This window comes from Podarcis muralis, chromosome 11 (genome assembly GCF_964188315.1).
Source record: "Podarcis muralis chromosome 11, rPodMur119.hap1.1, whole genome shotgun sequence".
NCBI lineage: Eukaryota > Metazoa > Chordata > Lepidosauria > Squamata > Lacertidae > Podarcis > Podarcis muralis.
In genome coordinates this window covers 50,327,054-50,352,929 of record NC_135665.1, presented here as the reverse complement: position 1 = coordinate 50,352,929, position 25,876 = coordinate 50,327,054, and the positions used below count along the sequence as shown (strand labels likewise).

Sequence of the window (25,876 nt, the reverse complement as noted above, 5' to 3'; positions counted from 1 at the left end):
CTGCCACTCATCGCCTGGCCCAGGGCAGGGCCTAACAGGCTATAAGAACTGCTGCTGCGGCTACCACCCTGGAGGACTCCCCTGCTCAGCGCCTGAGGGCCCCAGTCCTGCCACTCAACACCTGGCCTGGGTGGGGCCTGATGGGCTCTATAAAGGACTGCTGCCACTGCTGCTGCTGGGCAGAGAGGGCTCCATTTTGTTATGTTTTTGTTTAAATTGCTGTTATTTTTTACCTATGTCATTTTAAACTGTGATATTAATGCTGTATTCTTAGTTTTATATTTTGATTTATGTGGAAATTGTTTCCCATTTGGTTGTGCATTTTTTTTAATGTGGTTTATTTATTGTTTATGATTTTTGTAATTATGTAAATCTTGTTATGCTGTAAGCCACCTTGAGCATTGTTTTTTTAACTGTGGAAAGGTGGCATACCAATAAAAAATGATGATGATGATGATGATGATAAAGTCAATTAAGGAAAAACAAGCTACATACAAGTCTAGAGGTGGTGAACCTTTTTTCTGCCAGGGGATGTAATTCCCATAGATATAATCTGTCTAGAGCCATGTGCCAAAGGTGGGTACCAGAAGTGGGTGAAACATCTCTTGTGGTGTAGTGGTTAAGAGCGGTAGTCACGTAATCTGGGGAACCGGGTTCGCGTCTCTGCTCCTCCACATGCAGCTGCTGGGTGACCTTGGGCCAGTCACACTTCTCTGAAGTCTCTCAGCCCCACTCACCTCACAGAGTGTTTGTTGTGGGGGAGGAAGGGAAAGGAGAATGTTAGCCGCTTTGAGACCTTAAAGGGAGTGAAAGGCGGGATATCAAATCCAAACTCTTCTCTTCTTCTTCTTCTTCTTCTTCTTCTTCTTCTTCTTCTTCTTCTTCTTCTTCTTCTCTCTCTCTCTCTCTCTCTCTCTCTTTCTCTCTGCTGCCTGCTTTTCTTCACCTTTTACCTCTCCCCCTCCCATTTCCCTTCCCTTCATGTTTTAATGAAACATCTAGTCTCTACTTGGCAGGGGGTGGGTTATGGAAGGAAATGATGAGAAGTTTGGGGCTGGAATTATCAATAGTGGATCAGCACAGGAATCCAGCCATTACACTGGCCTAGAAGTAGAGAGGAAACCTCACTGGGTGATCTTTTAAAATGGAGCACCCAGTAGGGCTGGGCGATCTGTGTACCTTCCTGTGTGCGCGCACATGAGAGTGTGTGTGGTTTATGGTCCCCAGTGGGATTTCATGACTGAATATGGCCCTTGATAAGATTAGGCACCTCTTGGTTATTTTACAGCAAAGTGTCAACGCACCAAACAGAAATCCCAGGCAATAAATAACTCCTATCACCCCCAAGTCAGATAATCGGTGATCAGGGACGATGGGACTGATAGTCCAAAACATCCACAGGGCACCAGTTTGGGAAGGCTGCAGTGAATCATCCTTTGAAAGCCCTGCCTTACACGCTCCTAAAATGTATTTATGTTTCATCTCCATAAGAACACCATGCTCAGTGTTCTTCGCTCATTTAAACATCCAAGACAGCTCAGAATTTATAAGCAAAGGATTCCAGACAGCTGAGCTATCCAGCTGCCCAAAAGGCTATTGGAAAAGGAACCAAGAAGAAAACATGGTTCTATTTCTCTGGGACTTGAGCTTCTCTTATCTCTCCCTCTTTCCTCCCTTTCCATGGGACCTGGATGACTTCCAATGGTCCATTCGTATAATCACTTATATTTTTAATGCAAAAGCAAAAATAACAGCAGCAATAGATATAGACAAGCACATACTTTTCTGTTGTATGGTATCCACTTCTGAACTCCCTGGACAATGACGCTCAAATCACACCCCTGTCCTTACACTGCAGAAACATGCTCAGGATTTGATTATTTCATATGCCACCTGTGAGACCATAAAATTTTGACCTCAGAGCAATTGAGGACACACAGCGACCTATGAATTAACCAAGATAGTTGGCAAGGAGGCCGTGTACATGAAGATAACCGGGAATTTTTTATTGGCGTTGGGAAGGATTGTTTCAGATTCAGAATGAGACCCTGGACGCCTGTCTTAGAGCTATGTGGGAGTCATAGAAACTGTCAGCATTTACTGTTGCCATAGTCTTCCCTTCCATCAGTGAGGAGCTCGACACACCTGTCATTGCTGAGAGGAAGGCGGGTGTATAAATGTGACAGGATGATTAGAGACTTCCTCTCTATGAAGGCAGGAAAGGCTTAGAGAGCAACAGATTGACACAAAGATTTCTCAATAAATCAAAAAAGTGGGAGGGGGCTGTACTGAAAACTGCTGTTTATCCCGTGCTGAGATGGAAACTGCATGCAAATGACTATCACGTTACATTTGCACCGAGTTACTGCATCACAAGCTAACATTCCAGCTTATTCTCTCTCCCCATAATTGAAAACACTCCAGAAGGAATCCTTTTTGTTAAGGAATGCTTGGTTGTTCATTTGTTCCCCACACTGCCTTCAAGAAGCTAAAAAAAAGGAGGGCAAAAAAATATACTGATTGTTGCATACACTTATCCATGCTGTGGTCTAAACCACTGAGTCTCTTGGTCGGAAGGTCGGCGGTTCGAATCCCAGCAATAGGGTGAGCTCCCATTGCTCTGTCCCAGCTCCTGCCAACCTAGCAGTTCAAAAGCACACCAGTACAAGCAGATAAATAGGTTCCACTGTGGCGGGAAAGTAAACGGCGTTTCTGTGTGCTCTGGTTTCTGCCATGGTGTTCTGTTGTGCCAGAACCAGTTTAGTCATGCTGGCCACATGACCTGGAAAGCTGTCTGTGGACAAACACCAAGTCCCTCGGCCTGAAAGCAAGATGAGCACCGCAACTCCATAGTCACCTTTGACTGGACTTAGTCATCCAGGGGTCCTTTACCTTTACCTTTATATATATTGCAAGGTTTATAAATAGTTACTAGAATTTAAACAGAAATACAACACATCATAGTGGGGGCAACTGTGGTCAGAGGAACTATGTGTCTACTTGCTCAGACTGCTGTTCAGCCAATGACTGTCGGTGGGTAACTTCAAGGCCTCTCTCACTCTCCTTTCTTACAGCCCAGAGGGTTTTTTTCAATGATGATGATGATCAAAAACTGATGTGGAAATGTGGGAAACTGAACAAAAGACCGGAAAAGTGAGAAAATAAAACTGTCAGATTCACCCATCCCTAGTGCCACGTTTATCTTTTCTTCTTCTCTCTGCCTAACCAGGAACCTGTGTGTTTAGCTTACAGCATGGGACAGTTCTGAGTAACAACCAGGCTCTATGTTTTCAAAAATGCAGATCAATCACTGCTCCCTTATCACAGTATCTGAGATGTTACCTGATACAAGTAGCGTTATTTAGGCTGCAACCTCCACATTGGAGCTGAGCAAAGAAGTTATCGAAGCAGTGCACAATAAGGGGAGAATTTGATAAGATACAAACTCTAAAGACAATATAAACCACTCATAAAAACTCTATAAGCAATAAAACCATTTCTACCATTATACAATTAATGTTCCATAAATTGACTAGATCATACTTCAGGCAATGCTTTGTCATTGGTGGCGGCGGTGTGGTGGCAGCGGGAGGCACCATTAGCTAAAGTGGCACCTCAGGTTAAGAACAGTTTCAGGTTAAGAATGGACCTCCAGAATGAATTAAGTTTTAACCTGAGGTAAAGGTAAAGGTACCCCTGCCCGTACGGGCCAATCGTGTCCGACTCTAGGGTTGTGCGCCCATCTCACTTAAGAGGCCAGGGGCCAGCGCTGTCCGGAGACACTTCCGGGTCACGTGGCCAGCGTGACGAAGCTGCTCTGGCGAGCCAGTGCCAGCGCAGCACACGGAAACGCCATTTACTTTCCCGCTATAAAGCGGTTCCTATTTATCTACTTGCACTTAAGGGTGCTTTTGAACTGCTAGGTAGGCAGGAGCTGGGACCGAAAGACGGGAGCTCACCCCGCCACGGGGATTCAAACTGCCGACCATGCAATCGGCAAGTCCTAGGCACTGAGGTTTTACCCACAGCGCCACCCGCGTCCCTAACCCGAGGTACCACTGTATATATAACACTCTGTCAGTTTGTTTTTATTTTGTACATAGGAGTGAAAATATTAGAATTCCTCTGGCTTTAGGTCCAGCATGGGTTGAGACATGTGGACTTCCAAAACTGTTGGACAAGCCAGGAGAGGAATTTGTAGAGTACAGGGAGAAGAGTTTGAGATGTATAGATTTTGAATGTTGGCAGGTATACATTTGGCAACAGAGCTGTGAGAAAGGGAATTGCTGGCAGGAAGTCTGCATTTCTATAGCATGAGGTACAAAGAACTTCAGAATCAGGAATGGGCTACAATGACAAATAGATCATATTTAGGCCGGGTGGGGGGAAATGCAAGACGGGGGGGGGGGGGGATTTCTCTATATTGTGCTTGCCCTGGCAAGTGTTGAAGGTTTCTGTCATTCCATGCTTTTGGCAGCAATTGAACAGCTTGCCATGCCAAGCATTTTCTTACTGAATTTGTAAACTGATCCTTGATGATAATGTTTCCACTGTACGGCTAATGAAAGGAGAGTTCCTTCTCTATGCAGACAGCAAAATGGGCAACATACAAGTCAGTTATTCATGGCTATCCTTTGGATTCTGTTACTCATTCAATTCATTAATACGGGAGCATTTGGGCAGCCTAGTCCACCATGACTTTGCTCATTTTCTCCACTTAGCCGCCAGTCTCTTCTTACTGTTATTTCATTCATTCAGTTATTCCCACAGTGGATAGATCCTGTACCCATGTGAAGGAATGACACGGACCATTAATAGAATCATAGGAATTGCAATTCCCATATAGACAATGGAATCAGGGGACTACTGGAGAAAAGCCAGTGTGGATTTAGAATGGAGAGATCGCAGCGCAAATTTTTGCACAGTCATAAAGGACTGATCTCGGGTCAGTCATGTTTCCTCAGCATAAAGGCCTTGTAGGATTGTTGTTCGGATAAACGGGGAAGGGAGCTATGTGCAACCTGCTGAACCAGAAATGGACAAATCTATCAATTTCAGTTGTCTGTGCTTCTCTCTCTTTTTTCCAATGTTAAATGCAGTTCTCCACATTTCCACAGCAATTGATGATGATGATGATGATGATTTTCCAATCCTCATGAACATGAGTCAGCATGTTAGTGAGTGGTTGTTGTTGTTGTTGTTTAGTCGTTTAGTCGTGTCCGACTCTTCGTGACCCCATGGACCAGAGCACGCCAGGCACTCCTGTCTTCCACTGCCTCCCACAGTTTGGTCAAACTCATGCTGGTAGCTTCAAGAACACTGTCCAACCATCTCATCCTCTGTCATCCCCTTCTCCTTGTGCCCTCCATCTTTCCCAACATCAGGGTCTTTTCCAGGGAGTCTTCTCTTCTCATGAGGTGGCCAAAGTATTGGAGCCTCAGCTTCACGATCTGTCCTTCCAGTGAGCACTCAGGGCTGATTTCCTTCAGAATGGATAGGTTTGATCTTCTTGCAGTCCATGGGACTCTCAAGAGTCTCCTCCAGCACCATAATTCAAAAGCATCAATTCTTTGGCGATCAGCCTTCTTGATGGTCCAGCTCTCACTTCCATACATCACTTCCATACATCACTACTTCCATACATCACTACTGGGAAAACCATAGCTTTAACTATACGGACCTTTGTTGGCAAGTTAGTGAGTGCTAGAAATCCTGAAAAGCAACACTTCACATTGCAAAATTTTGCTGCAGCTCTCGCTTGTTTTATAATGACAGATTGGTAACAATATTCCATTAAGATTTCCCTGTTCTCTCTTCCAAATGAAACTGATGCTGCAAAGGTTGCCATAAGCTTTATTTGTTTGATGGCTTGCTTGTTTATTAAATTTATATCCCATCCTCCCTCTCAAAGGAGCCCAGGGCAGCTTCCTTCCTCTCTAAGGGTGGGGGGACATGAAATGATATTATTTTTGTATCCAGTGGCGCTTATGCTTTCCTTATTTTCGTGATTGTCTTTGTATTCTACTAAGCTACATTTCTGTCAGCGACTGAAAGGCACAATATTCCGAGAGGCGGAGAATGTGACCTTTGCCACAGAGAATGAATCACTTTTCCAGTGTTTATCCATCTGTGAAAATGGAGAGCGATTAGCCTGTAGAAGGAAACATCTCCACCAACAGCATCAGGTTTCACAACAAACTGCCTTTAGAAGAGCTGAAGATAGCATTCAGTATTTTGATGCAGAAATAAGATGCATCGTGTCAGTGCCGGATTTATGTATAGGCTAAATAAAGTATAGCTTAGGGCCCCACTCTCTTGGGGGGCCCCAAAAAAATTAAAGGGAAAAAAACCTGGATGTACATCTCCAAAATATAAGATAAAAAACAAATAAAATAAAACCTACATACAGCAACAGTGTTGTGTTTTGTGTAGGCTCCTATGATGTAAGTAATGGGCCCCACCTGCTAGCCTGCTCCCTAAAATATCACTGGTTTGCTCATTATGAGTCTTTGTAAATTGTGTTTGTAAAGGAACTTTCGTTATTGCCAAATGCCAATGTGTTTGCATTATTAAGTTTGTTATGAATAAAAAAATCATTTTAAGTTAGAACTTAATAATTATTTCACTATTAATATACTTCTTCTTAATTGTATTTCAGTTCAACAATTACAGTGGTACCTCGGGTTACATACGCTTCAGGTTACATACGCTTCAGGTTACAGACTCTGCTAACCCAGAAATAGTGCTTCAGGTTAAGAACTTTGCTTCAGGATGAGAACAGAAATCGTGTTCCAGCGGCGCGGCAGCAGCAGGAGGCCCCATTAGCTAAAGTGGTGCTTCAGATTAAGAATAGTTTCAGGTTAAGAACGGACCTCTGGAACGAATTAAGTACTTAACCCGAGGTACCACTGTACTTTGTTAAAATACATATTTTGTTACGTGCAAATGGCTTTAGATACCTATTAGGTCTATAAATTACCATATAGCAAATATTCAACACAAAAAACAGTGTCAATTTGTTGTTGACGAAGGACAGCTGGACATATAAAGGGCCCCATTAACTTCAGTAGTTGTGGGCCTCATCAAACCTAAATCCAGCCCTGATCGTGTTCAGTGGTTTCCTCCCCCTCAAGTGTGAAAGGCTACAGGTCTAATTGCACAGATAACACACACACACACATACACACTCATTAACATTAAAAATCTTATTGTATGTGGGTTGCTGTCTGCAATTGTCTGGCACAGAAGGCAAGTATTACCTTGAAAACAGCCTCACACTGGCTATTTTTCCAAGACACAATTACTGTAGCACTTTGATGTACATTTTTTTGCTAAGTGGAAAAACATTTTGTTTCTAAAAAAATACTGAAACGCTATTTACCAAAGAAACCAAACAAAAAAACCAGCAGTTGTTCATTTACTAGAAGCATGCATTTGATGATCTCTCACATCCTCTCTCTGAATTGAATTCTTGGGTACACAAGTTACAGACTTATTCATTATATGCCTATGCCACCCACCCACCTGAGTTCTGTGGGCAGTTTGCAGTCCTTTAGAAATACAAAATACAATGCGGCATGTGACCAACATATAACTAGCAAGGGCAAGCACTAAGGCTTAAATCTCTGCCCCCCTTGACTGTGTAAATATTCCTATAGTCACATTTGCACAGCACATGTAAGGAAATTGTATTTTAAATTCTCCATATAGTTTTCATTATTCTTTCATGTGCTGAAATGAAAGCCTTTCATTTGTATCTATACCAGGCCTGCTGCATGCAACGACTTTGTTTCTGAGCAGTCAAAGGATATTTTGCAGGCCTGAAATGTTTCCAAGGAAGGAATTTTCATTCCGCGCTGATGGGGTGGGAGCGGGGAGCTGTCCCACACATGTTTACATTGGCCTAGCTGGATCTGCAGTTGTAAGAGAGCTGGGAGGTTTGAGGACACACTCAGGGCATGTATTCTGCAGACTACAGCAAGCCTGCTAACGCCTTCTCTTTCTTTTTGTGATTAGGGGGCCCGGCCAAAAATCCAATACTTCCTAGATTCTAGGGATTCTGCTTGGCCAATCCTAGGGAGCTATTCGTGTCCTACATGTGGATTTCCCATAGGCCAGGAGCAGGGGAAACCTTCTGGTCTGGTGGGCCAGATCTTTAGAGATCTTTAGGAGAGCCAGTGTGGTGTAGTGGTTAAGGGCAGTAGACTCGTAATCTGGTGAACTGGGTTCGCTTCCCTGCTCCTCCACATGCAGCTGCTGGGTGACCTTGGGCCAGTCACACTTCTCTGAAGTCTCTCAGCCCCACTCCCCTCACAGAGTGTTTGTTGTGGGGGAGGAAGGGAAAGGAGAATGTTAGCCGCTTTGAGACTCCTTCGGGTAGTGATAAAGCGGGATATCAAATCCAAACTCTTCTACTTCTTTATCTCCCCGCAACCCAGCGGACCAACTTTGATAGGCCGGAAGGACTAACCACCTGTCAATCATCTGATGATAGGTGATGGGTACGATCGCAGTCCTACGTCAAAGTTGGCCCACAAGTGTGGTGGGGAGACAGTGAAGCAACACTGAGCAAGACTGAACTCTCTGCAGGATTCTTAACAGGTGGGGCTAAATCCTGCTGTCTGTATGTGGCTGTTACCTGTGGAGAACTGGCGGGCACAGCCAATGCAGAACTGAACCCTCTGCCTGTCAGCTGACATCACTTATCCATCTGCATGATGTCTCCTGATTCACAGGTGGGCATGGTTTGGGGAAATGGACTTATGGATGGAATTGGATCTCAAGGATCCTTATCTTCTTGATTCTCACCACCAAATACGTAATTGTTTATCACGTACCATGCAACTCTTATGCAAAACATCATTTACTATGTAATTGCTCAAGCCTTGCACAGCTTCTATTATGGCATGTAGGGTGAGTTGTCAGGGTAAATTAGTCATATCAATTTATGGGCAGCTCAAGCCACAGAGGCCCTTAATCCATATTCTTAGCCATGAATTAAAACAATTAACCCGCAAAGAGATCTGGACGTTGATCTTGCCTTCCACACCCTGAAGCATAACTCTTGAATTTGGACCAGAAGCTTTTGGTTTGTGAATACCTGAAATTACCAATAGCAAGAAATATTTCATGGTAACTCTGTCACTTACTAGTTCATTGCAAGTGCTGATTGCTGCCTTCCCAGTCTTGAAATCTGGCTGCACGACTGTCCCAGTCAGGTGGCACGAAGTTTCCGAACGCTGAACCATCTTTGCACGGGAATAGTTGCCAGATCGCCTTTCCAGAATATAATTATTGGACAGTAATCCTTGACGGAGGGTTAAGTTAAAAAACAGGTCCTTGTCTTTGTGCTTAATCTTATAATACACTTGACTGTCCTTTTTCCTGATGTCTCTTTTCCTTCTGACAGTGGAAGCATGGTGGTGCAAATTGTAAGACAAAAACTTCCCGGCCGCATCCACTTTTGCTGGGCTTACCACTTGGTAGTCTTGCAACGTTTTGATAAAATTATCTAGGGGAGAAAAGGAGCAGAAAAATTAGCTTTTCACCTTTATAATAATAATAACAATAATACACTAATATGTCATACATTAAAAGCCTCCCTGAACAGGGCTGCCTTCAGATGTCTTCTGAATGTCCGGTAGTTGTTTATCTCTTTGACATCTGATGGGAGGGCGTTCCACAGGGCGGGTGCCACTACCGAGAAGGCCCTCTGCCTGGTTCCCTGTAGCTTTGCTTCTCTCGATGAGGGAACCGCCAGAAAGCCCTCAGCGCTGGACCTCAGCGTCCGGGCAGAACGATGGGGGTGGAGACACTCCTTCAGGTGTACAGGACCGAGGCCGTTTAGGGCTTTAAAGGTCAGCACCAACACTTTGAATTGTGCTCGGAAACGTACTGGGAGCCAATGTAGGTCTTTCAAGACTGGTGTTATGTGGTCTCGGCGGCCGCCCCCAGTCACCAGTCTAGCTGCCGCATTCTGGATTAGTTGTAGTTTCCGTGTCACCTTCAAAGGTAGCCCCACGTGGAGCGCATTGCAGTAGTCCAATCCTTTGCCCAACCCTCTTTTAAAGCCATCCAAGTTGGTGGCAGTGAGTTCCATAGTTTAACTATGTGCTAAGTGAGGAAGGACTTCCTTTTCTCTGTCCTGAGTTTTCCAACATTCGGCGTCATTGGATGCCAATGAGTTCTAGTTCCAGGAGAGAATGAGGAAAATCGCAGGGACAGGGAACCTGTGGTCACCCAGAGGCCACTGGACTGCAGCTCCCTCCCTTCTTGACTGCTGGCTATGCTGGTGGGGCTGATGGCAGCTAGGATGCAACGATATCTGGAGGGCTACGCTTTCCACATTCCTGGAATAGACCCCTCCCATCACATCAGCTTTGGCTTTAAGTTGCACATGGTATGTTGTGTGACTTTCACAATTTTGCACCGGTGGAAAAATATCTACGAATTGGAGGACTGGCAGAATCCAGCAACTTGGGTGGATTTCAGCTTGCTTCCTTTTAAAAAAATAAGTTTCTAGCCCCTGTGGTTCCCAAATATGGGTTTGTGTCAGGTAACAGAGGATCCAATCCCCTGCCCCCATGGCATGTTGCCAGGAACGAATAAGACAAGGAAAAGTCCTTAGCAGATGCTTTTTATTCAATATGCACAGAGAGAGACTTGGAAATGCAGCCTCTTGGAATAATGGCATTGCCCCGAGTGAGTCTCCACCCCTCCCTCTCTCCCTTCATGCATCATCACCACAAGTGCTGAGAAGTGCCCTCTGCCTCTAAGCTCTTTCCTCTCTTACTTTCAATGCTCGCCGGGTTCTGGGAGAGGTGGGGCCTGGAATGCTTTCTAAAGACACTGCGTCTGTCAGCTGTCGCCTCTCTGGTGCATCTTCTTCCTCCTCTCCCATTATTTCCCATGTTTCCCCCTCATCTTCCTCTGAGTTGTGACCTCCCTCAAACCCATGTTGTAATTCCGAACTGTCTTCTTTCCACTATTCCGCCTCTGCCCAGTCCCTGACAGTTTGGAACTGCATCCAGGGGTGTCCAAACTTTTTTCAAAGAGGGCCAGATTTGATGAAGTGAACATGTGTGAGGGCCAACCGAATTTGTTGATTGAAGTTATTGAGGGGTTTTTTTTTTTAATTAAACCGACCAGCGGGGGCCGGATTAGGCCCCAAAACAGACTTTGGACATGCCTGGATAAGCAGTGCCTGTGAAAAATGTCAGAAATGAAGTCCAATGTCAGCATAGTGCCACATATTCCAGCAAAAGAAAACGGGTTAAGAACAAAAAGCAGAAGACAATGCAAATTTGTTTGATGCACAGTAAGTCAGGTATTTTTCCCCCCTTGCAGGGTGGCCCTAAATGACAGGGTCCTTCCATATGAATCCACCCTCCCCAGTCACATGCTGTGTTCTTATGCAGTAGTAGTAGTAGTAGTAATAATAATAATAATAATAATAATAATAATAATAATAATAATAATAATAATAATAATTTATTATTTATACTCCGCGCATCTGGCTGAGTTTCCCCAGCCACTCTGGGCGGCTTCCAATCGAGTGTTAAAAACAATACAGCATTAAATATTAAAAACTTCCCTAAACAGGGCTGCCTTCAAATGTCTTTTAAAGATAAGATAGCTACTTATTTCCTTCACATCTGAAAGGAGGGCGTTCCACAGGGCAGGTGCCACTACCGAGAAGGCCCTCTGTCTGGTTCCCTGTAACCTCACCAAATGCCCCTGTAGCTACCAAATGACATTACATTTCTGTCTTTCTTTTGAGTAATAGGAAGGGGAGTGATGGTACAGGCAGAATTAAGATACATGATATTTGTTTGAGAGCCCCACCTTGAACAGAAAATTCCTGCATTTCAGGAGTTTAGGCTAGATGACCCATGGGGTTCCATTCCAATTCTACAATTCTTTGAACTCTGGACATTAAAAGGGCAGCAATAGCCGGTTCGTTACAGGAGTTATCAAAACCAGCCACCCTCAGTTACTGCTGGAAGGAGGCAGCAGTCCATCTCAGGACAAATAATCCACACTCGCCTGCCACCCGTTTTGCAACTGCTCGGGCAGGGGTGAAGCGTTGCAAGTTGTTTGCAAGAACTGTTGCCGTCGCTGGTTTTAGCTTCCCAGCCTTGTTCTTTGTGGGGCTGCGAACAGCCGCTCACAGCATGTTCAGAGTGTGCCTGGGAAGATGCTCAGCTTGAGCTGGGAACGGTTTACAAAACGGCATTAAAGTTTTCTTTTTTAAAAAAATAATAATAATTCGTAAAGTCATGAAGATCTGCAAATGCTGAAGGTGCTAAAGCTTATTCGTACAAAAGGTTTGCTTACAGGCGAGGCCCTTCTTTTCTACAACAAGATTAGGAATGTGGAGAGGGGGAGAGAGAGATGCCACGTTGTCAAATGCTAAATGCAAGAGCCGCTTTAATTAAAAACAAGAGAATCGACTGACCTTGCCTCTTGTCTGGAAAGACAAATCTGCCCGGTGGAGGATTCCTACCATAGCACAACGCCTGGATATTAAGGAAGTGGACCCAGAAGGAAACGTTTGCGAGCCAGTTTCTCTGAATACATGGCATGTTTTATTTGCAGGAAACTGAGCGCCTCTTTCAATGCCTAGTTGAAAGAAAACGGTCAAGTTGCATGGCCAAGGGCTGTGGAAATTAATGCACAAAGAGAGCGGGGAGAGAAAAGAAAATTCTCTCGGAGAGAAAAGGCAGAGAGGCTTTTCCTGAAAAGGGGAGTGCTTAGGAGTCTTGGTGTCTGGTTTCTGGAGAGAGGGGGAAGGAGGGTGGTGGTGGAGTGAGGAAGCGGTTTCTAGGGAATCCCGCTTTTGCACAGAGATGAGCATGTAGTGGAACTGGGAGGCATAAGGAAACCTTCTCTGCTTGTGTATCTATCTGCTGGCTCCTGAGTTACCTGGGTTTGGAGGAATCCGAAGAGAATAAAACAGGCAGGTTACTCTTCCCCATAAAACACTAAGCATAAGTACCCAGAAGGAAGTGCCACAGAGTTGCACAAATCTTACTCATGGGAAAGTGGGCATAGGATTTCAGCCATCGGGCGCTTTCTGCATTGCCCAGAATGTTTTAACGTGGGCTGGAAAATAGAAAGGCATTTGCACGAAGAGCATGAGCGAGGGAGGTGCGGATTTCAGTGCCCGAGTGAAAAATACCATTTATATGATAACGGCATGTTCTGGCTCCAGAACAAATCAGAACCGAGCAAAGTGATCCACTATTCTGATGTCCAGCTGTGTACCCAAGCAACTACAACCAGGGTTTAATTTTAGCCAGGATTTAGACAATGCCAAGACTCAGTGGAACACAGTGATTCTACATAAGAGAAAATGCCTTTGAGCATGTGCAGAGTGCAGTTTTCTCACAACGAAAGAACCACAGCTGGTATTAAAGAATGCTGCTTCCAGATCATGCCTTGTGGTCCTCATCCCAGGAACAAGGTCTGCTGCCATGAGATGTAATAGAGGACATCATTTATATATATTTTATATATATATATATATATATATTTGCTTTCGTAGATTTTCACGGGTACATGAATGCAGGTTTTGGTGTTCTCGGGTGTCTTCCCGTGTAAAAGTTGGGGTGTCTAGGCGACGTTTCGACGAGGTCTCACTCGTCATCTTCAGGCTGGTGCTTTCGGCTTCTTGTTACTGGAACAGAGCAGGATCTCAGTGTTTGAGTTCCTATAAATACTGTGATGGGGTGTGGTGAAGAAAAGGCACACTAGCCTGGGAACTTCCTCTCTGCCCAGAACATTGGAGGCTATACACCACACCCCATCACAGTATTTATAGGAACTCAAACACTGAGATCCTGCTCTGTTCCAGTAACAAGAAGCCGAAAGCACCAGCCTGAAGATGACGAGTGAGACCTCGTCGAAACGTCGCCTAGACACCCCAACTTTTACACGGGAAGACACCCGAGAACACCAAAACCTGCATATATATATATATATATATATATATATATATATATATATATATTGCCACATGATTGAAAACAAATCCTTTTTTGTTTGCCTTTTACTAGACCATGAATTTTCAGTTAAATTTTCAGCAATAGCAATGGACCAGACTTGACTGTACGATGAATTCTTATTTAACCCCTCTGAATATTTGCCCTTTCTTACATTAACCATCCTGGCTCCTAAAAATAAACATTGAGCCAATCCTTTATCCAATGTGTTGTTCATATCCCCAGTAATGTTAGCGAGGGGACTGGAATCAGTTCTTTTTTTGTTATTAAATTAATTTCTATGAACGCCGCCTTCCCAAAAGCTGACATAACACTTCATTCTTCATATATATTTTCATGGTGAATGGATAGTTTGAACAGGGTAGGGTGAAAGGGCATGGGAGTAATGAAGGTTTTGAATGATCTGGAACATGTTTATTGTGATTCGAGGACCTGTCCCCCGCTTGGGAATAATAAAAACATGTGGACACAGTATATTAGGTTAATGGGTGAGAAAAGGCCACAACTTTATTGATTACAGCATGTGAGAGGTATTGCCTTAGGCATTTGTTGTTGTTTAGTCGTTTAGTCGTGTCTGACTCTTCGTGACCCCATGGACCAGAGCACGCCAGGCACCTCTGTCCTCCACTACCTCCCGCAGTTTGGTCAAACTCATGCTGGTAACCTCGAAAACACTATCCAACCATCTCGTCCTCTGTCGCCCCCTTCTCCTTGTGCCCTCCATCTTTCCCAGCATCAGTGTCTTCTCCAGGGAGTCTTCTCTTCTCATGAGGTGGCCAAAGTATTGGAGCCTCAGCTTCACGATCTGTCCTTCCAGTGAGCACTCAGGGCTGATTTCCTTAAGAATGGATGCGTTTGATCTTCTTGCAGTCCATGGGACTCTCAAGAGTCTCCTCCAGCACCATAATCCAAAAGCATCAATTCTTCGGCGACCAGCCTTCTTTATGGCACAGTTCTCACTTCCATACATCACTACTGGGAAAACCATAGCTATAACCATAACTATTTAACTATACCGTATACGGCTTAGGCATTGGACAACAGCAAATGTTGACTCCACCCACTCGGAAAGGGGTGAGTCAGACAGGGGTTAACCACCAGTAGGGGGAGCCTGTTGATGCAAATACAACTATAAGCTCTCCCCTGATGTCACCGGGGGTCGTGGCATAGCCCCCAGCCACACAGGGCATTGGACAGGATCCACGACCGCCGGATTCCTTTAACGGAATACCCAAAAGTGAAGGGGTAGGCGATGGCCACACCTTCCCCTTCCACACACCAACAACACATTCCAATGCCTAACCGCCAAATGCCGAGAAAGTTGCGACGATTGCTACGAGGTAGGCGAAAAAAACCAAGAGGCCGGTGCCAATTTGCAGACGATAAGAAGATCTTTCCAAGAACGTCTTGCCAGAAGCTTATTATCAGTCCCCAATTTCTCTAATAACTATTTAATGGCTTAAGCGAAACGCTCTGACAAAAGGTATTAAAAGCAAGATGTCGGGGTTGAGAAAGGGAAATTTCTCAAGGGCTTAGAAGATCATTTTACCTCATATTATTGACCTACTCTCATTAGCAAGCTGCTGGAAACGACTTTAAAAGTGAAAACTGACGATGAAGCAGCTCTTGGCTGGATGCTTCTGAACTGCTGCTTTCTACTTCTCTCCTAGTGGTTTCCTACCAACGCTGTGATACCATTAATTCTTCCGCTCTTGATCCTCTGTATACCAGCCATGAGGCACATCCATCACACTCGCTTGCCAGTTACCTTCAGCACTGAAGCAAAAAAAGCTCCACCTTTTGTTCAGTTTTTCTATCAAAATCTGGACATCTCCACGCCAGAAAAAGCTGCACCTGCTGGATGTTGGCCTGTCATACAGCTGTAAAAACTAAAGTGCCGAGGCTCTATCACCAGTTGGATTTCTGCCTGTTCTGCAACAGGCACAACTTTTTGCGGCACAGAGATCTGGTGATATAGGGAAAGCTGCACTGGTTTAATTCCTACCTGTTGGAAGATCTGCATGCTGGGGGGAAAGTCAAGAGGTGCCTCTCCCCCCCCCCCCCCCAGTGCAGTGATGGGTGTGGGGGAGGTACCCAGAGCGTTTCACGGTAAATGGAAAGGTGAGGTACAATATAATTAAAAAAACAAAATAGGAACTACACCTGTTGAGTTTCCTTCAGTGAGGCAACATATTTTGTCCATTTCTCTGTTGTTTTATCATCACAAGAAGTCTGAGAGGTAGCCTAGGCTCTTATTAAAATGCTTCGGATCGACGTGTTACAGTGACTTACAGTTATATCCTTCCAACTCACCTTCAAGGCCCAGATCTCCGAGGTCCCTAGGTAGAACACACAAAGTCTGAAACCCCTGGAGAGGAGCTGCCAGTCAGTGTAAAAGGTAAAGGGACCCCTGACCATTAGGTCCAGTCGTGACCGACTCTGGGGTTGCAGTGCTCATCTCGCTTTATTGGCCGAGGGAGCTGGCGTACAGCTTCTGGGTCATGTGGCCAGCAGGACTAAGCCGCTTCTGGCAAACCAGAGCAGCGCACGGAAACGCCGTTTACCTTCCCGACAGAGTGGTACCTATTTATCTACTTGCACTTTGACGTGCTTTCAAACTGCTAGGTTGGCAGGAGCAGGGACCGAACAACAGGAGCTCATCCCGTAGTGGGGATTCGAACCACCGACCTTCTGATTAGCAAGTCCTAGGATCTTTGGTTTAACCCACAGCGCCACCCACGTCCCTTACCAGTCAGTGTAAACAATGCTAAACTAGATGGACCAAGGGTTTAAGGCAGCCTTCTGTGTTAGGGTCATTGTACCTTAATGGGCTTTGCAGATGGTGTGGCCATATGGCAAGGGAATGAAGCTCCCCAAGGGTGACATGAAACAAGTTTTCAGTCAGGGATGTGCATTATTTTGGACAAGTCTTCTTCTTTTTTTGACAAGCAGTGAGACAAGCCCTGCTCAATATCTTGTTTAGCCTTTGAGCCTTTCAGGGCACTGCCAGAGGATCCCATGGGATTCTTGGACACGCTCCATTTTCCAAGCTGAGAAACAGCAGAAACCATCAGTTCCAGGGAAATCTAATTAGCCTGCTTTTAGTTTACAGGACTGAAAGCTAAAGTGGACACATGGGGAAACATGCCCTCTTTTTGTGCTCCCAATGCTCCTGCTGCCTGATAAAGAGATCTGTGCAAGCGGCAAGCTTGCAGCCCCTTTGATTGTAGTTGGTCCCATGGAAGCTAGCATAAGACGATTCCTTATACCAAATCAATCCATTACTCAACCTAGCTCACTATTGCCTCTCTGTCTTCGTCAATCTCCTGCCCTCCAAATGTTTTGGAGTACAGCTCCCACCTGAGTTGCTGCCTGGGGCTGTTGGGAGTTGTAGCCCAAAGAATCTAGAGGTCACCAGGGTGGTGAAGGCTGGTGTAAACTGGCAGGCGGCAGCTCTCTAGAGTGCAGACAAAAGACATTTCCAGTTCAGTTGGTTAGAGCGTGGTGCTGATCATGTCAAGGTTGCAGGTTTGATCCCTGTATGGGATAGCTGCATATTCCTGCATTGCAGGGAGTTGGGCTCAGGGTCCCTTCCAATTCTACAATTCTACAATATCTATGATATCAAATATCACATTTTAACAAAAAAAACCTTTACTTTTTAGGGGGTGACCCTTGCTTTGTTGGGAGCCAAAGTGCAGGTTTAGCTTTCCTGCTGGGTAATTGTTATGTACTGAGTTGAATAGGATCCAAAATGCAGCAGTCTGATTGGTCCTAGAACAATAGGATCCAAAATGCAGCAGTCTGATTGGTCCTAGAACAATAGGATTCAGAATGCAGCAGTCCGATTGGTCCTAGAACAATAGGATCCAAAGTGCAGCAGTCTGATTGGTCCTAGAACAATAGGATTCAGAATGCAGAAGTCTGATTGGTCCTGGAACAATGCAGCAGTATGATTGGTCTGCAGGAGCCACCCAATCCAGCTCCAGGTGGAAGTGAACCCACACCCTGATTGGCCTACAGGAGAATCCCGGAATTAGCCAATCACGTGCAGCCCATTGTGTGAATAATGTATATAAAGCAGATATTGGGGGGCAACTTCCATTCCTCCTCACCACTATGAGCTGAATAAAGAGCATGAAATCCACACTCGACTCCAAGTATATTTCAGTAATCCTGCATGGAGCCAATTCCTAGGGTCCACGGTCCCTTTGCCCCCAATAAAATATTTGAGGGGGCTGTCCCCCTCCCCAAAGTTGATGGGCACTGCCGTTCAGATGGCATGTGTGTGTTGTGTCTTGTGGTCGATTATGCATGGTGGGACTTACCTGCCCCCCGCCAAATATTTTATTCAGGTTGGCACCCCTTCTCCCAGATAATCAGGCATAGCAGTGCAGCCTCATTCGCTAAACAGAAGAGGTTTCGGGCAAGTAACGAAGGGGCAAGATTGAGAGAAATGCAGAATTTAACCAGCTTGAACATTGCTGAGGGATATTCATACCTTCTAAGGAATAATCTCAAAATCCTCATCAGGAGCTATAGAAGCTTTTGCCTAGTATGTGCCAAGCTACAGCTCTGGCTCCAGCTCGCTGAAAGAGGCGGTGTAAAACAAAATCCTCTTCAGGAGCCACATGCCAAGGAGCGGTTGTTTTCATTGTGTATTTCACGTGCATGAAGCAAGCACTGAAAGGTCATGCATTCCCTCTAATAGTGAACCTGAGGAGGTGAGTACCTGTCCGTTGGGAAGCAAAATGGAGCCACCCAAAGTAAAATTGAAATTTACAGATTGCTCTCTTTTGAAAGAAAATGATATGAAAATGGTGTATAGATGGTATATTACACCAGTACAGATAGCAAAAAATGTATAAAACCGGGTCAAACATATGTTGGAAATGTAAAGAAAAGAAGGGACTTTTTATCATATGTGGTGGGAATGTAGAGAATTTAAACATTTTTGGGAAATGATATACAATGAATTGGAAAAAAAAATGTTTAAAATGACATTTGTAAATAAAACCAGAAGCATTTTTGTTAGGGATTGTAGGACAAGACCTGCCAAGAAAAACAAAGAATTTATTTATGTATGCTACAACAGCGGCAAGAATCTTGATAGCACAAGGATGGAAGAATGAAGACATCCCAACGAAAGAACAGTGGCAAGAAAAAGCTGGTGCAGAGTTGGCTAAATTGACATATAAACTGCGGGACAAGGACAACTGTGACTTTAAGGAAGAATGGGAGCTTTTTACAAATTATCTAAAAAGACAGCAAAATGAACTGGACTCCTTGGCAGGGTTTGAATAAACATACACAAATTTATTGGTTGATAACATGATAGATAGATAAGGTAAGGATACACATAACTTTATAACATGCAGAGAATAATATGTGTAGAGAAATCAGAGAAAGGAGCTGAAGGAAGTTGCTGGTGGGAGGGGAGAGGGAGGGATGGAAGTGGGTAGGAAAAAAGGGGGGGAAATAATGTATGTGATTATACGGTTTGATAATTTGTTATGTTGAAATTGATTAATAAAAATACTTTTTAAAACAATAACAACAACGAAATGGAGCCACCCAAAAATAAATGTGGAGGTTTCTACATACAATACTTGTGGGAATCCCTAGACACACAGATATACCGTATTTTTTGCTCTATAAGACTCACTTTTTCCCTCCTAAAAAGTAAGGGGAAATGTGTGCGCATCTTATGGAGTGAATGCAGGCTGCGCAGCTATCCCAGAAGCCAGAACAGCAAGAGGGATTCAGAATATTTTTTTTCTTGTTTTCCTCCTCCAAAAACTAGGTGCGTCTTATGGTCTGGTGCATCTTATAGAGCGAAAAATACGGTATATGAATTTGTGACAACAACAATAAAAGATTTACAAGAATAGCCTGACCATGACCTGTGAGCCTCCAGAGGATTTGTGGTGTCAGCTGAGGAGGTGGACATGGAAAAGATGGCGGTGCGGGGGGCGAGTCAAGGACAAAGGAATGGGGCAGTTCCAGCTCCTAATACCTTGACATCCTGGTTTGGAATGTGTGCCATGAAGCTAAAAGGGAAGCAAAGGAATATGACCCCTTTGCCCTTCCCCACTCATGAGAAAATCTCTCTCACCACCTGCTATCTGATCTTTCTAGCCGGAACCGTGGAGAAGTCTCTGGGAAGGAGATGGTGAACAAAACTGCACGACTTCTGTTCCAAGCTGGCTGGAACCTGAACAAATCCAATCTTCTTAGTGAATCTGCAAGTGGACATGATACCCTGTAGGAGGGTTGTAGGATGGTTGTGCTGAAGCAAACTGTGATGTCCATGTCAAGGTTGTGCATCTGGAAGGTTCATAGCATTTACACTCCAATAGATCTTGTTCTCCATCAGATTGGGGAGGGTGGGGCAGGGGGAGCAGGAACACCCAAGCCATATTTTTGAATTCTTCCAGAAAGCAAGTCAGGTCTCTTTCTGTTTCCATCCCAGTTCCAAGGCTGCCGGTATCCTTTGCAGTCTCTTTCTCTCTCTTCTGCATGCACACAGCTCACTTTCAGTCTGGGGAGGTGGAGAGAGAGAGAGAGAGAGAGAGAGAGAGAGAGACTTCCAAAAGGATCTCCAGCTATCAAGGGCTCATCCATACTGTTATTTAATGGGGATAGTAAGTTTCCTGCAACTCCATTAATTCTCCATTGTCCATATGACATTCGCCTCTAAAGCACTGCCTTCCCACACTTCCCCCTGCATTCTGGATTTTCTCATACCCCCTCTCTTTTGGACTATCCCTGCCCCCCCAATGCATCATGGTGGCTTATTCTATCCACATTCATTCATTCATTCATTCATTCATTCAAAAGTCACAAAACAGCTTTGTCCACTGCCATAATATCACAGAATGATCACTCCAGTCCTCAATCCCTCATCACTGTCATGTTGGCTGGCCAAATACCCTCAGTTAGGAACCCAGCTACCAATCTGGGTTTATTAGACATTTTCAGTTCATATATTCCCCCCACAGCCACCTCTCTGGTTATGATGGCATTAAAACATCCTGTTATTCCTCAATATATGGGGGGGGGGGGGGAAGGAGACCAAATTATGTTCAAAATGGTATCCTTTTTTGGAGATGCGTTTGATTATTTGCTGATGGTATGTGAGACGTTCAGATAGAGCAATGCTCCAGATGTTATTGCATTCTTAAGTAAGTGAAGAAATTCACATTACCATCTAAGGAGAGGGGTCTCTGTAAGATCATTAACTCCAGAATCTAAAATTGCATAATTACACTGCTGTTGTTAACTAATCTACGCCAGCCTTGAACTCCTTAAGCCAAACTTAGTAGATTCCACAATGACTTCACTAATCTTCCTTCCCTCCATCCTCTGCTACAGATCCCTGCTGGGCAGATTTTTCCTGAATCTGCTTGCAATAACCCAGATATCTCAGCAAAATCTGTTTCCCATATGACTTCTCCTTCTGTTGCTTTAATAGTGTGGAAAGAGACTTCACAATAAGAATTTGAGATGCATTTGACGCTCTGCAGCCTTTTAAGGTACATTATGCCTCCCCCTTGCAGATGCCAGGATTCAGTATTTTGAGTCCTGCTAAAACAATTGACTTTTTTTTCCATGGTGGGCAATGGAAAAGAAATAATCCAGCACCAATGAACTTTAAATATACAGTGGTGCCTTTAAAAAAAAAAATTATTAAGTTTCCCATTTTAACAATCCAATCAAATCACATTGAATGTTCCAAATTATACAAATACATATCAAATAGTCCAAATATTCTGCCTAAATTATAATTTTTTTGTTGGGACTTCCCATGCTTCAAGTTCGGGGGGGGGGGGGCGCGCTCTGATCATCTCATATCTCTGCTGCCTTGAATAGTCTTTCCAATAGTTCCTTTAAATCTTCCTGTTAAATATACAGTGGTACCTTGGTTCTTGAACGGCTTAGTTGTCAAACAAATCAGCTCCCGAACGCTGCAAACCCAGAAGTAAGCATCGTATCATAAAACCTTTGTTGGCATCACATACAACATCCAAAACAAATCAATACAGAATTACCACTTCCCCAGTGGCACAAAACATTTGCTAAAAGAAAGGAGGCAGAGCAATCTATCATCACCTCTCTAGGTCTCCAGGGAGATCAGACGTCTGCATTGTATTTCGATGACAAAAAAACCAAACAGAGATATCTAGCCACTAACTTGGTGAGCTCCTGATCATTCCCCAGTAATAGAAAATGTATGACCTCTGACTCTGGTTTCCATTTGGGGATACAGAGTTGATCTAGAAATTGCGGGCGGAGATCAACATATAGTTTACAATTGAAAACCATATGTGTAAGTAAGTGTTCCGGTTTGTGAACGTTTCTCAGAAGCTGAACGTCCAATGCAGCTTCCGATTGAGTGCAGGAAGCTCCTGCAACCAATCGGAAGCTGTGCCTTGGTTTTTGAACGGTTTCGGGAGTCAAATGGAGAACCAAGTTAGAGAACCAAGGTACCACTTGTATATTACTGTAAGTCTGAACAAGATGGTTAAATCTTGGGGCATTGGCCCTGGCAAATGTGGTCACTATCTCCTTTGTTATGCAAAAGGTCTTGTCTAAACCAGGCTGTGTGCACATTATGGGTTCGAAATGCCTGAGGGTCATCCCACCTTCCGCCCTAGTTTCAAATCACACATGCACATCATTGTACACATGAGCACGGTTAGATGTGCTTCCATGTCACCCACTATCTGGTCACAGACAGAGAGCAGGTGTGGATGTCTACTCTGTGAACTGTCCAGAGATCTTGGGATGAAGGGTGGTATAAAAATTTAATAAATAATAATACATATGATTTCCATTTTAAAATCAGATGGAAGCTGGATTGGGGGAGGAACACATCAAAATGCAGCATTTATCAAATATGCAGTATTTCTCTGAAACAAAACAACAATACACAACCCTACAGGATAGATGTAGGTTGTGCCTAGTGGTGGGTGCACATGGCTTCACAAACTTGCAGTAGGAACACACTGGATGCAGTTAATGGGAATGTGGGCACAGCCCCAGTGGGTTTTGTGGGGGGGGGGGCTCCCCAAAACCCTACAGATTAATCCATGGAAGGATTTTGATTGTTTAGGTTGTGAAAGGAGAAATACAAGCTGCAGAGGAATTCCTGGGCATTGTGCCATTATAAGATAACAAGGGAGGTGTTTCTGGTGAGTTCTGGCACCTCCCCCCCCCCCCCGCAAAATAGAACTAACCTGGCCAAGGCAGCGGGATACCTGTACACTAGGGAGTTATTGCTTCTTCCACTCATCTCTTCCTTGGTTTCAGGGGTCATCTGCCTCCTTCCCCTGCCTGATGTAATAAACAGGACTTCAGGTATGCCATACAGGAGATGAGGAAAAAACTGGGTTGGAGAACTCAAAGATGTCTCATCTGTAGGTGTAGCCAGAAATGCAAAGGGACAAGGAAGAGTTGCAAGCCTACATTTGCATGTCGAGACCCCGCAGCCACCCCCTCGTTGGGAAATAACTCACACAAGGACATGGATATTGTTGTTGTTGTTTAGTTGTTTAGTCGTGTCCGACTCTTCGTGACCCCATGGACCAGAGCACGCCAGGCACTCCTGTCTTCCACTACCTCCCGCAGTTTGGTGAAACTCATGTTGGTAGCTTTGAGAACACTGTCCAACCATCTCGTCCTCTGTCGTTCCCTTCTCCTTGTGCCCTCCATCATTCTCAACATCAGGGTCTTTTCCAGGGAGTCTTCTCTTCTCATGAGGTGGCCAAAGTATTGGAGCCTCAGCTTCACAATCTGTCCTTCCAGTGAGCACTCAGGGCTGATTTCCTTCAGAATGGAGAGGTTTGATCTTCTTGCAGCCCATGGGACTCTCAAGAGTCTCCTCCAGCACCATCACCAAAAGCATCAATTTTTCTGCGATCAGCCTTCTTTATGGTCCAGCTCTCACTTCCATGACACGGATATTAGGTTTATGTTATTGGGCAAATTTGGCCACAACTTTATTGAATTACAGAATGTGAGCAGTATTGGCTTAGGCATTGATTGGACCCGACTATATCTGACTCCTGCCCGCTGTGCAGGAAGTCCGGTAAGGGTGCATACCAACTCGAGCTCCCCCTGGTGTTTCCGTCGGCGTTGTGTCAAGGCCCTAGCCTCTGACCGGGCTTCGGACAAGATCAACACCCCCGGGATTCCTTTAACGGAATACCCTTAAGCATGGAGGGGCAGGTGATGGCCACACCTCCCCTCCCCCACACAAGGTCAAACAATGCCTAACCGCAACCCTAACAAAGTTGTGACGATTGCTACGTCACAATACCTAGCCCAGCAATGCATTGCTGATGCAGGATCACTGCTGGTGCAAGTGAAATTCTGCGAATGACAGCCCCACTCTGAATAGGTTGGCCAGTTGAAAAGGAGATGGGGCTTAATTGTTTTGTGTTGTTGTTTAGTTGTTTAGTCGTGTCCGACTCTTTGCGACCCCATGGACCAGAGCACACCAGGCACTCCTGTCTTTCAGTACCTCCTGCAGTTTGGTCAAACTCATGTTTGTATCTTCAAGAACACTGTCCGACCATCTCGTCCCCTGTCGTCCCCTTCTCCTTGTGCCCTCCATCTTTCATCTTTCCATCAGGGTCTTTTCCAGGGAGTCTTCTCTTCTCATGAGGTGGCCAAAGTATTGGAGTCTCAGCTTCAGGATCTGTCCTTCCAGTGAGCACTCAGAGTAAATTTCTCTTTCACACAATTGTTTTGAGGTTAGCCAGTTGAAAAGGAGATGGGGTTCCTACACGCTTAATTGTTTTGTGTTGTTGTTTAGTCGTGTCTGACTCTTTGTGATCCCATGGACCAGAGCACGCCAGGCACTCCTGTCTTCCACTGCCTCCCGCAGTTTGGTCAAACTCATGCTGGTAGCTTCAAGAACACTATCCAACCATCTCATCCTCTGTTGTCCCCTTCTCCTTGTGCCCTCCATCTTTCCCAACATCAGGGTCTTTTCCAGGGAGTCTTCTCTTCTCATGAGGTGGCCAAAGTATTGGAGCCTCAGCTTCAGGATCTGTCCTTCCAGTGAGCACTCAGAGTAATTTCCTCTTTCACACAATTGTTTTGAGGTCTACACCTGTTTACTCAGAAGTAAATCCCACTGTATTCAGTGACCCTTACTCCTCGGTTAGCATGCTTAGGATAGCAGCCTTGAAAACTGGAAACAATATTTCATCATTATGCTCCGAAACAGCTCTCAAATTCTCCCTGTTTTGCATTTGCTGAATGTTGTGGTCTATTGACTTGAATAAGATGTCCCAGGGAATCAAATTCCATTTTCTCTCTCCTCCTCCACTCCACTCACCCCAATTAATTTTTCAAAATGTTTCTGACAAACGTGTATGGAAAATGATAGTTTTTCATTCTGTTCACCCTGAAGGATTCCTGCTGTTTCTCATTTCTTTTCTAAGCTTCCTTTTAATGAAGAAAGCTGTTTATTATGGTTATTATCATAGTAGCTGAAGCAGATGTTGTCTACATAAATACTTTGGGGGAGGAGGAGTTCTGAATCATTGTGCTTTCCACATAATTGATTTCTTTCTCTGAGAATGAAACATTTAAAAAAGAGTATACATATGCACGTCCTTACCTGTATTGGGCTTACCTTGGTAAACAAAATATATCAGAACCTCAAACCTTCCATTTCTGACATGTATTATTTTAAAGAATTCCTTAAAGACAAGAGGTTATATTTGATTAAGTCATAATTGATATTTTTGAGTCATGTGCCAAAGAGGACATGGGTCTCCTGCATCTTTAATTATTGCATCTTTAATTCCCCTGTAGTACACAACTATTAAAGGTGCAAAAGTTCCTTAGAAGCAGCACTG

At 44.5% G+C, this 25,876-nt stretch overlaps 1 protein-coding gene across 2 annotated transcripts in view; it reads right to left on the bottom strand.

Moving 5' to 3' along the window:
* ADAMTS12 (ADAM metallopeptidase with thrombospondin type 1 motif 12) overlaps positions 1-12,756 on the bottom strand; it is a 107,744-nt gene extending 94,988 nt beyond the window's left edge. The window contains exons 1-2 of one of the 2 annotated variants that reach the window (XM_077936435.1): positions 12,458-12,756; positions 9,150-9,511 (exon numbers count right to left, since the gene is read on the bottom strand). In XM_077936435.1, coding sequence (XP_077792561.1) covers positions 9,150-9,511; positions 12,458-12,584 — 489 coding nt within the window. In that variant the 5' untranslated portion in view covers positions 12,585-12,756. The remainder of the gene's footprint in view (positions 1-9,149; positions 9,512-12,457) is intronic. The other variant, XM_028748247.2, reaches the window with a different exon arrangement.
* Positions 12,757-25,876: the final 13,120 nt, after the last annotated feature.